This window comes from Crocuta crocuta, unplaced genomic scaffold, assembly GCF_008692635.1.
Source record: "Crocuta crocuta isolate KB4526 unplaced genomic scaffold, BGI_CrCroc_1.0 scaffold388, whole genome shotgun sequence".
In the NCBI taxonomy this organism is placed as follows: Eukaryota; Metazoa; Chordata; class Mammalia; order Carnivora; family Hyaenidae; genus Crocuta; species Crocuta crocuta.
This window is the reverse complement of record NW_027528867.1, coordinates 478273-493110: the sequence shown is the minus strand read 5'-3', so window position 1 is coordinate 493110 and position 14838 is coordinate 478273. Positions and strand designations below refer to the sequence as shown.

At 47.1% G+C, this 14838-nt stretch overlaps 2 protein-coding genes across 2 annotated transcripts in view; both read left to right on the top strand.

Annotated features, from left to right (window-relative positions):
• The window catches only part of HYDIN (HYDIN axonemal central pair apparatus protein), a 334542-nt gene extending 332496 nt beyond the window's left edge, over positions 1 to 2046 (top strand). Inside the window, exon 85 of the mRNA XM_077756337.1 lies at positions 462 to 2046. Within this exon, the coding sequence (XP_077612463.1) occupies positions 462 to 944 (483 nt within the window). The 3' untranslated portion in view covers positions 945 to 2046. The remainder of the gene's footprint in view (positions 1 to 461) is intronic.
• Positions 2047 to 7104: 5058 nt separating this feature from the next.
• VAC14 (VAC14 component of PIKFYVE complex) overlaps positions 7105 to 14838 on the top strand; it is a 101165-nt gene continuing 93431 nt past the window's right edge. Inside the window, exon 1 of the mRNA XM_077756336.1 lies at positions 7105 to 7483. Coding sequence (XP_077612462.1) covers positions 7380 to 7483 — 104 coding nt within the window. The 5' untranslated portion in view covers positions 7105 to 7379. The remainder of the gene's footprint in view (positions 7484 to 14838) is intronic.

The window sequence follows — 14838 nt, the reverse complement described above, 5'->3', positions numbered from 1 at the left end:
TATTTCCGGTCAGAGTGCCAGAGGGGTGAAATTGCACTGGCAATTGAATGCCCTAGTGTGCAAGTAACACTTTCACTTCTACTCACAACTAATTGTCCATAACTAGTCCCACCCATCCATGAGGAGCCAGACTGTTTGGTCTTTCATGGATGTGAGAGAAAAGAAGAGCCAGATGGGGGAGTAGCCTCAATGAATGCCACACAGGGGTAATCCAGCTTTGTGTCTCTGGACAAGTTATTTAACATCTCTTGGCCTTGATATCTTTGTGATAAAACAGGGATAATAATTAGTATTACCTACTCTTCAAGGGAGTTTTAAGGGCACAACATTTTATGACCTGCCTGGCCTCACACAAAGGTAGGTTGCTTGATGTCTGATAGTGAGGGGCCAGAGAAGGGCCCAAGCTGCTGGTGTGCTCTTTGGGATCCCGTCTGAACTAAATGCATGTGTTCCTCTTTCAGACTGACTGTCAGGACTTCCACACGGAAAAGGTCATTAGCGCTGCCCCAGGGGCTCAGGGAGGAAGTGAAGTCAGCGTGGAAGTCTATTTTGAGCCCAGCCACCTGGGTGAGACCAAGGGCATCCTGATGCTGTCGTCGATTGCAGGCGGGGAGTATATTATCCCTCTCTTTGGAGTGGCTCTGCCCCCCAAGCCTCAGGGTCCCTTCCTGATCCGGGCCGGGTACAACATAGTCATCCCTTTCAAGAACATTTTCTATCATGTGGTCACTTTCTCCGTCATTGTGGAGAACCCAGCCTTCTCTGTTCGCGCTTTAGACTCTGTACGATCCAAGAAGATCAATAATATCACAGTCTCTTTTGAAGGAAATCCATCTGGCAGCAAAACACCCATCACCAGCAAGCTGATTGTGTCCTGTCCTCCCGGTGAAGGCAGCGAAACAGGCATTAAGTGGGTTTATTACCTGAAGGGGATCACCCCTTAGTGGTAACTAAGGTCACTTACATCAGTGAAAAGTCATTTACTCAGCCTTAATATCTATGTATTATTTACCCTGGTGAAGCACAGAGAAAATATCAGAATTCTATAGGCACTGTTTAATCTCCTCATTCAATTATAGGGGCACTTATTTCCATATTATATTCATTCCAAATATATATATATGAAATACATATATATTCCATATTAATCATGGTAATTACAAACAACAGGGCTATACTGTACTTTGCAAAGGCAAATCTCTGAATTTAGTTTCTAATCGTAATCCCAAAGCTCAAATAATAATCCCCATTTTTAATAAGATGACACAGATATGACATTCATGACCTCCTATCATATAGCACTTAGCAGTGCATGACACTGGGGCACCACAGTTGCTTTTTAAAATCCAAAGTGGCTTCAAGAGCCCTTAGATATGATTCTATTTTGATATGATCTTTTATTCTGCTTTCACATAAAAGCCAAATGAATCACCATTTTCACAATGATAACAGATAACACTTGCACCATCATTGCAGGGGCAAGGGCTGGGGGTGCTCCTTCTGTCTCTGAATCCTGTTTCTGTTATACACAAGAAAGTTCTCGCTGAAAGCCAGGTCCTAGAGAAACTCTGAGACCTCAGCTCCCCACCCCCATCCTCAGCTCTGTGCATAGCAGTCAGCCTGTAGCACGGTGATTCTCTACCCATCTGCACATCAGAATCAGCCGGTTCTGGTCCACACTCTCTCACCCAAATTCTGACATAGCCTGGGGAGGGATGTGGACATCATTTTCTTTTTCAAGCTTGAACAGCAGAGTGGAGGACCAGTGCCACAGATCCTATGCCCATCTGGCCCTTGGTGCAGCAACTGAGTCAGGAATCTACTTCCAGGGGAGGAACACATCCTAATTTGATATGTTTAAACTGCAGCCGTTTTGAATGCACATCAAGGCTGAAGTCTAAGTCGTGCCTTTCTTAAGAGGGAGAGTGCTAGGGAGGAGTGGGACGCCTGTCTTAGCCCAGGCTCTGGCTCTGGTCCTTCAATGTATATTAATAGAACCACTTACCTGTTGGAGCCACCTGATGAAATAAAGATGATTGCAGACTGGCTGTGGAGTGGCTCTGTTTCTGCACACACGCGTGACCGCCCCCCTCCCGGTCCTCCCCACTTTGCATCCCCTACAGTAACCTGCAAGAGAGCAAGAAAGCATGAAAGGAGATGACCCTTTGGGAATGAATGATCCAAAGAAGGCATTCTGGAAAATGTTCCCTGGAGCGGCAGCAGCAGCAGCACCTAAAAATTCACTAAAAATGCCAATTCTCACGGCACACCGAGACCTGTAGAGTCAGAAAGTCCAGGGGTGTAGCCCAGCAGCCTGCGGTTTAACAAGCCCTTATTGCTTTCAGAGGTGTTGTGTTTTTTTTTTAATGGAGGGAGACTCTTCTAATCCTTTTGTACCTCCCCACAACTCTCAGTCCAGCCTACTCTGCACACAACTAAAGCATTTACAGGACTACACGTAACAGTTCATTTGTATAACCGCCAAAGATGCTGCTAACAGGCATAAAGACAAAAATAAGATGACAGATTCTCCAGATGGTTAAATGAGCAAAGAATGCACTAAGCAGTCATCTGAGAGGATGTGGAGATCACTGAGCACGTGCTAGCAAACACCCAGAGTCTCATTAAACCAGTGCTTTTCAAGTTTTAGTATCAAAATCACCCAGAGGGCTTGCTGCTAACCCACAGGCTGTCTGGCCCCATCCTCAGAGGGTCTGATTTAGGAGTTTGGGGCAGGCTCAAGAACTTGCACCTCTGCCAGGTTTCCAGCGACACTGTTGCTGCTGGTGCGAGCACACTGCCTAGCACAGCTGTGGAGGCTCGGCTGCCTTGCACCAGCACTGCCTGGGAACACTCTAGGACTACAGGAACTTGGGCCGCCCCAGACCTGCTGGATCAGAATCTGCATTTTAAGGCATCTCCGGAGGGTGATATGCACAGTGCGGCTGAAAGCAGCTGCCTCAAAGGCACCTATGGAAGCTGAGCCTTTGTGCAATCCACAGCCCTGGTCCTCTCCATTAGGGCCCGAGAAATGATTCTCACCAACTCTGCTTATGACCTAGCCAGTGAAACCCTCCTTCCCCAAAATGTCCATTCTCCCACCCCCTCAGCAGTTGCATAGCTGGGGGTTGGGGAACAAGTGGCCCGGCCACCACCTTCTTTAAGGGGCACCTTCTCAACAGTTTGAAACCTAGTATGATAGGTGGTTTTAGACAGAAGAAGAGCTACAGCAAGCTGTGTGAAAGTCGCTACAACACCAGAGGTCGGAGCACTGTGCAACTCACCTTGGGGACTCCTCCAGCTGTGAAGGTCAGCACTTTAATGTGTTCTGTTGAGCTGGAGGGCTCCCAGCCACCAACCCAGATGCTGGCTGTTACAGAAACTGGCCACTTCCCAAGTGTCACCACCAGCAAAATGGTAGGTCAATTCCCCCTACCTCAGCCCTGCCCCAGCTCTCCCCAAGCCACTGAGTCTAGAGCCCACAGCCTCATAGGCCTGGAGTGAGGAGGCAAGCCCTTCTACCTGGGATCAAAGCCCAGCTCAAACCCTGCCCTAGCATGACCCCACTTCTGGCATGACTCGAGATGTGGTACATCTGTTCCCTTGAGGTTGTTCTCATGCTCCCTTGGCCTCAGGAAGGCAATAACAAAATTGTTTCATTTTGGCAAATTTGGAATGGGGAAGTAGCTCAACAGAGGGCTGGAGGAGAAGCTTGGTGGAAATGAGCATTCTGACATAAGCTAGTGGAAGTTACCTTTGAAAGGATACCTTCTCAGCAACACAGACCAGGAGACATCTCATTGTTGGTGTTCAGAAGCATCAGGCTGAGGTACACACACAATTCCAGGGGGCATTTTTTAAAGTTTATTTATTTTGAGAGAGAGAAAACAAGCAGGAAAGGGAAAGAGAGGGAGAGAATCCCAAGCAGGCTATGCACTGACAATGCCCAACATAGGGCTCAAACCCATGAACCGTGAGATGGTGACCTGAGCTGGAATCAAGAGTTGGATGCTTAACCGACTGAGCCACCCAGGCACCTCTCCAGGGAGCATTTGCACAGAATACAACGTGAAATGGGGCCCCTGATGTTAATCAACACAGAGGCCGTGGTAAGTGTGGCATCCTGTCTAACCACTTCTTTGGGGAAGACTTGCTTTGGGTCAGGGGTAACAATATTATGATGTCATGAGGGATTGCCAGGTACCAAGTATGGGATTCACCCTCAACATGTTACCCTGAAACTCCAGCAAAATTACATTGCTGTTGGAGAAACTACTTTGTACAGTTCCAAGATTTGGATACAGTTTCTCACAATGCCCACCAGCATTCGCTTGCTAGGATGTCTATAACTTATGCAATAACAACCAGGCATCAGATGGCTGCAGATGAGTGACAACTCTGAACTGTGTGTGCAACCAGGTGTATCAATCATCCACTAGTCTAGAAAGAGTCTGAGCGTAGCGTTGCCTGGCCAGGGCTGGGCAACAGGGTCAGACAAGTAAGCATGCGGAGAAGGCAATGGTGGCCTTAGGCTTCATTCTTAACACTGCTGCCAGTACAGTAATGCATAAATAACCTTAATTAGTTGGCATTTTCCAAGATAGCAGAGAAAAGAAACCACCTTTTTTCCTCAGGAATTTCTGAACTAAAGGTGGGACAAAGCATTGGCTTGGGCCTTGAGTAAAAAACTGGTTTCTTAGCAACCTAGTCCAGAACATGATTTCAGGTGACAAGAGTTCCTTCTAGTAAAAACATTACTGTTTCAATTATTAAAAACTGTATCTCATTATGACCCTTGGGAAATTCAGTTCACCTTTAAGAAAAAGCCAAACCAAACAGCAAAAGAAGCAGATGAAATATTACATTAGATATGGGTCCAGTGGAAACGAATACACACTGGAGAAATAGATCCAAATCATTCCCCCGATTTAATTTTCTTTCATGAACTTGCATCAACCCTTATCAAAATCCTAAAGACATAAACTTTGCAAAGACATTTGGAAAAGTCCTTACCAGCACTACTTGGTATCAAGGTAAGAGGAGGAAACTATTAAGCAAACAAAACATTTTCTCTGGAGAGGAATCTCAATCTGGGGCAGTTTCAAATTGGTGGTGCACCCACCTTCATTCACCAGATTGTGTCAGCAAAGGTTTTTGTTTTTATTATTTTTTTATTTTTTACAAATAGTTTAGTATCAAATTAGTTTCCACATAACACCCAGTGCTCATCCCCACAAGTGTCCTCCTCCATGCCCATCCCCCTCCCCCCCACATCCATCAGTCCTCAGTTTTTGTCAGCATTCAAGAGTCTCTCATGGTTTTAAAAGCTGTGAAAACTTCACCAGTACAAGAAAACACTTTATTCACAGATTTTTCTAGACAAACGTCCTCCATGACTGACTGAGTTTGGGGTTAGCTTTTGTATTTGTTTTTTATGGCTGCATAACAAATTACCACAAATCTACCAGCCTAAAACAACACAAGTTTCTTATCTCACAGTGTTCATGGATCAGAAGTCCAGAATTAACTGACCTGGGTTCTTGGCTCAGGGTCTCACAGGCTGAAATCACAGCTGCATCTTTCTCTGGAAGCTCAACTAAGAAAAGATCCACTTCTAAGCTCCCTTGGTGTGTTGAAGAAATTCATTTCCTTGCAGCCCTATGATTGAAGTCCCCACTTTCTTGGCACAGACAACCCTCAGGAGACTACTTTTGGCAACTAGAGACCATTCTAAGGTCTTTACCCTGTAGCCCATCGTAGTAACTGTTTTTACTGTGTACTCTTCAAGGCCAGCAGGAGAATCCCTCTGCCACTTCAAATGTCTTCCACTTTTAATGCCTCATCTGATTAGGTTGGACCCAGACAAGATAATCTCCCTTTTTATTAACTCAAAGTCAACTGATTAGAGACCTTAACTACACCTACAGAATCCCTTCTGCTATATAACATAATTGTTTGACATCACATTGTATTTGCAAATCCTATTCACACTCAAAGGGCAGGGATTACCCAGAGGGGTGGGAATCTTGGGAGCCATATTGGAATTCTGCCTACTATATCCCTTCACTTGTGTCCTATAGATTACAATCTATGGATTGAGGATAAGACTATTTTCCACTTTGTTCTCAAATTTGCATGAATATTTTCCACTCATTAGAAAAAGTACCATCGTGTGTTATGTTCATATACTCTTGGGGCTCCACTGTGATCTAGCCCTTGTCCTAAAATCCCTGTCCACTATGGAAGCCTAATGAGGAACTCTGTCTGATGGATCTCCCTGTTAGCCACAATACCTGCGTAGAGGGCTTTTTAAATTTTTACCACATGGCTTCAATTTCTGTTCCACCATTTAGAGTGACACTCAAAGCACTTGGAGGGCTGCTTCACAGCGGATCCATCTGGAGAATGGCACTCAGATTTGGGACTTCTGCTTCCTGTAACCTAGTCCTCTAAGTATCTAAGCATGGTAAACACACTCTTCCGAGTCCCAAATGGTAGGGTGACAATCACTATTGGTACCTGAGATTCTTGGTAGTAGACAGGTAGCATTGTTTTTAATTGAGAATTTATTTGAATATGTTTTAGAAACATAAAACTATTCACACCACGATCTTAGCACATAAGCAAGACTAAAGTAGGAATTTAAGATTTTTGAAAGGAAGTTGGAGAAAAATATTTTTTTAACAATAGCACAAGTGTCTAGAATATGGCGAAAATCATGACGGTATTCCTCCCATGTAGGAAACTGCCATATGCGAAACTGGTGACTAAATAGTAAATGAACTGGTGTATTCAGTATTTTAGTAAGTTACGCTATGTGAGTCAGGTTCCATGAGCCCTTTCGTGCTCACAAACATACACAGAAGCCCACCACGCTCCTAGCCGACCACGTGGGAACTTGAGCGCGTGAGATACGCGTCCCACGAAACATCCCCAACCACACGCGAGCGGAGAGGTGCGGAAGGCGGGAGTGAGGAGAGGAGGTAGAGCCTTGTGGGGGCGTAAGCATCCCACCTGCAGCCTGCGTGCGGAGGCGTGGCTGGCGAGGGGCGGGGCCTCGAAGCGGAAGGCGGAAGCGGTTACAGAATCACATGATCCGAATAACATGGCGGCTGCCCCTTGAGTGCTGCCAGTGCCGGGCGGGAGCGGGTAGTGTGAGCGCTTGGGCGGCCGGGAGCAGGTGTGCGGGGGCGGGGTCCAGGCCCGGGTTCCGAGACGGCGCGCGACGGTAGAGCTCGGCAGGCAGGAGCGAGGCGGCGTGGTCCATGAGCCGGCGCCGGAGGCAGCGCGGAGCCGCAGACTTCCCCGGGCCCGGCGCCGCCCGGGCAGCCGCGGGCTGAGGAGTCGCGGGGCTCCGGGGAGCACCCCGAGCTGCCACCATGAACCCTGAGAAAGACTTCGCACCGCTCACGCCCAACATCGTGCGCGCCCTCAATGACAAACTCTACGAAAAGCGGAAGGTGGCAGCGCTGGAGATCGAGAAGTAAGAGCCGCGGGCCCCCAGGGTTGGGCGTGGGGAGCAGAGCCGGGACACCGCCCTGGCTTTGCAGGGTTCCTGCTGCTCGGGGGAACTCCTCACGCCTTTCTAGCCAGCTTTAGGCCCTTAGCGCAGTGCAGGAGATTAGGAGTCCCAGCTTTGCTTCCGACGGGCTGTATGAATTGGGCCAAGTTCTTTAACCTCCGGGTGTCCCAAAGGACTAACGTGCAAATGAAGCGGCAGAGCCTGTGTGTAGTGCTTAGCACAGTGCCTGGCACATGGCGCGTCTTCAGTGTGGTCTCTGTCCAAAACCAGCAAATCAGAGAGGATCCTCTGCGATGGAAGGGAAATGGGAGGCATGAGAATTTGCTAACGATGCCCCATTTCTCACCCAGCTTCTGAGAAGTGAAAGGGACTGTTAGGTGACCAACTGGGGAAATGAGATCTGGACATCAAAACCTCAAGACTCAAAGGCATGTTTATTTTCTCTCTGCCATATCACCCTTCCCTGTGGGTGGAAGTAGGAATAATTTGACCTTTCTTGCTTCTTTGGCCCTATTACATGTATGTGTAACCATGACCAGACATTTTGCTTTATCTCCCAAAGTGCGAAGCTAGGGGTTCAACTGGGAATGTTTTATTAAGATGTTCTGCTACTATTTTACATTTGTAATTTACCCCCCAAATTTCTGCGATAAAGGCAGGTGGGTGGGTGATTTCAAAAGAGTGGAAAGAAGCAGGCCATGAAACTGGAAGAATACCAAGCTGGGAGCCGGGACACATGGATTGTAGTCCTGCCTGTACCCTGTCCAGTAGGGTAGCCACTGGCCATGCATGGCTATTTGCATGTAAATTATTAAAGATAAAATAAAAACTACAAATCCAGTTTCTCAGTCACACTACCCATATTTCAGATGTTCAGTAGTCACATGTGGTTGTTGGCTACCATAACGGACAGTATAGGTCTTAGAACATTCCCATCACTGCAGAGTGTTCGACATCTCCAGTCTAGTCCACGGTGTGACACTCATTCTTCGACCTTAGGGAATTGCTTGACTCAGGATTTCATAACCTCAACATAGTTGACATTTGGGGACAGCTAATTCTTGGTTGTGGTGGGCTGTCCTGTGCGTTGTAGGATTTTTAGCAGCGTCTCTGGTGTCTACTACCCCCTAGATACCAGTAGCAATCCCTGAGCTGTAGCAGCCAAAAATGTCTCCAGACAGTGTCTCCAGATGTCACCTGGGAGTGCAAAATCATGCCAGTTGAGAACCACTGCCTTAACTGCTTTGGGTTTTCCTTTCCTCCTCGACTAAAGGGTTTGGACTTTGTTAAGAGGACTCTCCCATTCAGCAGTAATATTCAGTATGTCCAAAACCAACTAGCTTCTTCTCTCATAAAGCACCACGTTCTTCATCTGTTTCCAAACCTATGCTCTAGTTCTCACTAATGCTCGCAGGTCTTAATGATGTGTATCACTAAACTGATGAGGAGACTCAAGAGCTGATGTATAGACGTGGCTCCATGTCCATGGGTTTTATTGGCTTTGAAGCTACCTTGACACCCGATTTTGTCCAGCATGTAGTCTGCTTCTCAAGAAAGTCTGATTTTTACCATAGCTTGAGGGTTCTTGAATAGAGGTATTCATCTCAGCATCACTCTTGGCTCCAGCACAGCCCCTGTAAGTGCTTTCACTCTGCACGCTGTTCCTTAAGGATTTTGTCATTAACGGGGTTCTTGTTTTTATTCACCTTTGCCCTTGATTGCGGAATTCAGAGAAACCTCTGGGCTTTAATTGGACTATGGACTCCTGAAGAGCTGAGACCCTGTTTTATTTATCTTCAGCCCTTGGCACAGCATTTCACAGTTGGTGTCAGAGTGAACGCCCATACATTTTGGGTGGGGAAATAACGTTGCAGTCGAAGAACTTTGCTACCCAAAAGTGTAGTCCACAGACTAACAACATCAGGATCACCTGGGAGTAAGGGATACTCTAGCCTCACCCCAGACCTGTGGATCCAAATGTGCATTTTAATAAGACCCCTGGGGGATTTGTGTATACATTAAAGTCTGAGAGCATTGGTGTAAAGGGCTCTCCGGTCTGTTTCTGGCCTTCTACAGCTGTATGTGGAATAAGGAATGCCTGGTTTGATATTTTCCTCTGAATATATGTATCACAAATTGCTTAGGGACAGATAGTGACTTACTTATCTGTGCTTCACCAAGAGCTTTCTGGTGTCTCTGTTTATAAAGACACATTATTGGATGAGGACCACACACCTTTATGACCTCATTTAACCTTAATTACCTCCTTAGAGATCCTCTCTCCAAATACAGTCACAGAGGAGTTTAGGGCTTCAGCATATGGATTTGGTGTGGATACAATTCTATCCATAACAGTGATCATTTAAAAAAAAAAAAAGTGATCATGTGTAAAGTGCTATCTGCCCATTTGGGGAGAAGAGGATAGTAAAACTTCCCTTTTTGTGGTCGTTGCACATATTTGATCTCTTTATTTTGCATGGCTGCAAAATTTGAGCTAGATAGTAGCATTTTACAGATGAGGAAAGAAGCTCCTTGAGGTTAAATAATCTTCCCAAGGTTTCACAGCTATAACCTGGATTAAAACGAACAAGCAAAAAACAGGTTCATTGGTCTCAAAGGCTTCCCCACTACAGTGAACGGTTTTCCCTATCAAGAAGGAAATTTCATACTTGAGCATCTCTATGGTTGTTTTACCTGCAACTTTTCCAGTGTCATCTGCTCAGTTGGACAGAGCCAGTACTGCATGCGATTTTCCAGTGAGGGATTAAAGTTCATAATAAGAGGAGAGTGTTTTCTCTTGATGACAGGCCTCTCAAACACTAAAAATACAGAGAGATGGATGCTTGGCTCAGTTGAAGTATCTTGGACTCTAGAATCTCAAGAGTAGGCTGGTTTGAGGGACCCAAGATCTTATCGCTAAGTGTGTGAGCCTGCTGTGCACAGTTATGGAGAGCTTTTGCCCCTCAACCTCACACCAACATGCCCACACAGTTTTCTAAAGGATAGGGCACTTAAGCTAAGATTTTAGAACAGAGTATTTCAGGTTTGGTGGGCTCTCAAATTAATTTCAGGGGACATAGTCCCTGATCAGTCCTGATGAAAAGGTTAGTAGGACCCCAAGCTCTGCTCTCCAGGAGAGTGTAGTGTCAGGGAGAAATGGCAGAAGGCACTCTGATAACTGCGGTGGACAGTCACTCTGCTGGGCTGCCGTGCCCCACACTGGTGGCAGGGCCCCCTCACTGCGGGCTGGGAGAAACAGGGCCCTTCATGGTAACTAGGGATGGGCTCAGAGTCAAGTCTCTAGTGTACTTGACTTTGAGTTCCAAAAGCCAGCAAATGTAGGTTCCCAGGCCATGCCCCGTGAGAACACCAAAGCCCGAGGGAGGACTTGTGGGGTCAGGGCTCCTGAATAATGCGTCCTTTGCCTGCTGGGGAGGGGGCAGGGATCTCTGGCGCTCTGTGATCAGATAAAGGTTAACTGTTGAGTTTGACCTGACTCTAGTGCCTACCGCTCCTGTGACAAGATACTGTTTATCACCAATGGCTTAATGCAAGTGTGGGTCAGAATCCACCCAACTCTGTTCTCCTTTAGCAGTGGAACCCTCCGCAATTTGTTTAATCCAAGGGTTACGTACTGGCAGCAATTGGCTGTGACCTGCTGGTAGTGCTGTTTGGTTTGGCCTGAATTGTAAAGTAATTTTTTATATATTTTTTAGTGTTTATCTTTGAGAGACAGACAGAATGCAAGAAGGGGAGGGGCAGAGAGAGGGAGACCCTGAATCTGAAGCAGGCTCCGTGCTCTGAGCTGTCAGCACAGAGCCCAACATGGGGCTCGAACCCCAGACCATGAAATCATGACCTGAGCCAAAGTCAGACACTCAACCAGCTGAGCCACCAAGACACCCCTGCAAGGTATTAAATTGAGAAATTTCACAGTGAAGTTTGGGTTTGTGGCTGCCAAGGAATCGAAAGTGTGTCTCTGTAGGGCCCACAGCCCCACATAACAGATAAGGGGGATCTAGGGGTCTCCCCTTGGGCCAGGACATGGGCTCTTCAGTTTGCTTCCTGTATTGGCAAGTTTCCAATAGCCTTTCCTCCTTTGTCCTTCTCCCTTGTGTCTCCTGCTTGGCCCTTCTAAGCATTTGAGTTTGTGACCTCTGGTTTAATTCCTCTGTGCTTCAGTTTCCTTGTCTTAAACACAGATGCACCTTGAAAAGTAAAAAGGAGCCAGCCATGTGTTTCATTTACTTGAAAATTTTGTTTCTATGAAATATCTCAAATAGGCAAATTCATACAGAGCAAGTGGATCAGGGCTTAGGGGAGGAGCTTTGGGGAACATGGGGAGTGACTGCTAATGGGTACACTGAATTGTACACATTAAAAGAGTGAATTTATGGGGGACCTCGCTGACTTGGTCGGTTAAACATGTGACTCTTGATTTCAGCTAAGGTCATGATCTCTCAGTTCACGGAATCAAGCCCTGCATCAGTCTCTGCTGACTGCAGGGAGCCTGCTTGGGATTCTCTCTCGACTCTCTGCTCCTCCCATGCTCGTGCCTACATGCTCTCTCTCTCAAAATAAGTAAATAAAAATATTTTTAAGTGAATTTATGACATGTGAATTATATTAGTTTTAAAAAATAAAACTGCCTGTAGTGTTATGTTGCAGTGTGAGGGAAGCACCCATTAAATGGTCACAATTATTGTCACCTGAGGTTCAAACATCTGTTGTCTTGGGCTCGTTTCTCCTTTATAGTCTGTCCACTGATTCCCTCCAGTAGATGCTCAGTGTATCTTGTCAGTTAACTCTGAGGCCTTTTCAGAAACTCTTTGGGCCTTCCTCAGAGGCGAGCATTCCACTTTTCCTGTTCAATTACTGGAAACTAGCGAACCAGTGGAAACCAAATTACTTATTACTTAAATATGCAGCAAAGCAGATGGGAGATTTTTACCCAGATTACCTTTGGGAAACTGCTGCCTGGATGTGCTGTCCGAATACAGCGCATGATGTAGAGAACAGTGGCAGATAAGCACACTCACCAGGACAGGAAAAGGCCAGCAGCCCCAGGGCCACGCAGAAGGCTTTGCAACACAGAAATAAGCACAATTCCGGATTTGTCGTCCTATCGAAGCCAGGAGCATCACAGGCCCCAGTCAACGTTTAGTGAATGAACATGATCTCATGTGGTGTGCATAAGATCACAGTTTGTCTCTCTGATCCTGACTTTGCACTGAGACTGCTGTGTGAGCATGTGCTCCCGAGAGCACGTGACATGCCTTTTCTTATTCTCTAGAGACACTGTAGTCATTGAGATTAGTAGCCCCACCTTACAGCTGAGAACATCTCCTCTGAAGACAGAAATATGAGTGCAGCGGCTAAAATCTCTGCCACCTACTGGCTGGGACATTTGGACATCACCAAATAAAAGAGGGGTTGGGTTTCAATGAAATAAGAAATGTCAGGGGGCGTTCATTCACTTGAGCATCCAACTCTTGATTTCAGCTCAGGTCATGATCTCAGTGTTCATGGGATTGAGCCCTGCATCAGGCTCTGTGTTGTCAGCTCGGAACCTGCCTGGGATTCTCTCTGTCCCTTCCCTGCTCGTGCTCTCTCTTGCTTTCTCTCAAAATAAAAATAAAATTTTAAAAATGTTCGGGCACCTGGATGGCTCAGATGGTTGAGCTTCTGACTTCAGCACAGGTCATGATCTCACGGCTCTGAGTTCGAGCCCCACATCGGGCTCTATGCTGACAGCTCGGAGCCTGGAGCCTGCTTTGGATTCTGTGTCTCCCTCTCTCTGCCCCTTCCCCACTTGTGCTCAGTCTCTTTCTCTTTCTCTCAAAAATAAGTAGACATTAAAAAAAATTTTTTTTTAATATCAAGTGCCTGGCACCCACTAGGCATCCAACAAGTGGGAGCTGTGATATTTGAGGAAGGGGAGAACGTTTAAATTAGACAATGCATGTAAAGCATCCAGCATTTATCACCCAGAGGATAGTTAAGTGCTCAGCAAATAGTTACTGCCTTCATAGCAGAAGACCAGCTCTGGAGTGTTTCAGAACACAGCAAATGTGCATGTCCTCTGTTCCCCCCCACCCCCCACCCCCCGTGTGTGGCAGAGAACTGCTTCAGGGGTGTCTGAACACTGAACGGGATGGGGAGAAGTGTGGAGAAAGCCACATGTCACTCGGGGGCCTCGGTTCTCCACAAGGGAAGTCTGCTCTGTACCTGGGTGTGTTCACTTTGCAGCCGAGGGGCTTTGAGAAGATGGGAGAGAGGAGCTGGCGTTCAGTTGAAAGGGCATGTGCTTTTAAAGTGCGTCATAGGTTCAGATCCTCTGCGCCCCAGGCAGGGGACTTGGTCTCCCTGAAGTTCTGTTTCAGATCCAGAGGATGAGATGATGATCCCTGCGGGTTGTTCCAGGAAGTAACTGAAATACTCAGTGTGGACTGTGTGCCTGGGAAGGGGTGGATCCCCAGTCGTCTGTGGCCTGTGATTGTCCCTGCGCTGTGTCACAGAGGCCAGGGGGTCCATGAGGGGCTGTGCTTGTGCTGCTGAAACGGTTACTCGTTTACCTGATGACAGTTCCCAATATGTCCTCCGCTGTCTGGGTTTCCTTCTCTCAAGGAGGGACTAGTCGGCATGGCACTTTGCACGGGGGTGGGGAGGGGGAGACCACATCACAAGCTTGGAGTGGCCGAGTTGGGTTTGTGCCTCTGGGGAAGGAGTGCTCCTGCCATCGGGTGACACCTCTGACCGTGAATGGAGGTAGCAGCCTCTAGATGACCCTTCATCAGCCTGGATTTTGAACCCTTTTTAGAGGGAACTGGGCAGAAGCAGACCCCTCTTCTCCGGCACATAGAACAGTAACAGCTGTGACCTTTACGTCAGTGAGGGTCCCAGAGATTTGTGATCGTGAGAGTTTCTAGGCCAAGTACTAACTTCAAAACTAGTGCAGCTTCAGATCCCAGCCTGTGGCTCGCAGCCTGTGGATGAAAGAGGAAACAATGTGGTCTTTTGAAGAGAGGCTTGGCCTGAAACCGGGAGCGCCCACTCGGGAGTTTAAACTCCACTTACTCTGCCTTCCTTTGTAAGTTGCGTTTTTCTCCCAGTACAGCCCTGTGAGTAGAGAGGCAAGTCCTGTTGACTGGGCCTTTTCTGGAGCACCTCGAGAGGGATTAGGGCACCCCTTCACCCCTTCCTTGGCAGGTGACCTTCAGAGCACATCGTGGCTTCTGCATCTTTCCCCAGCCATAGCTCTGGCGACATGGTGGATTGTGTGCATTTCATAGTGTGCGTTTGGGGTTCCCGGTAAT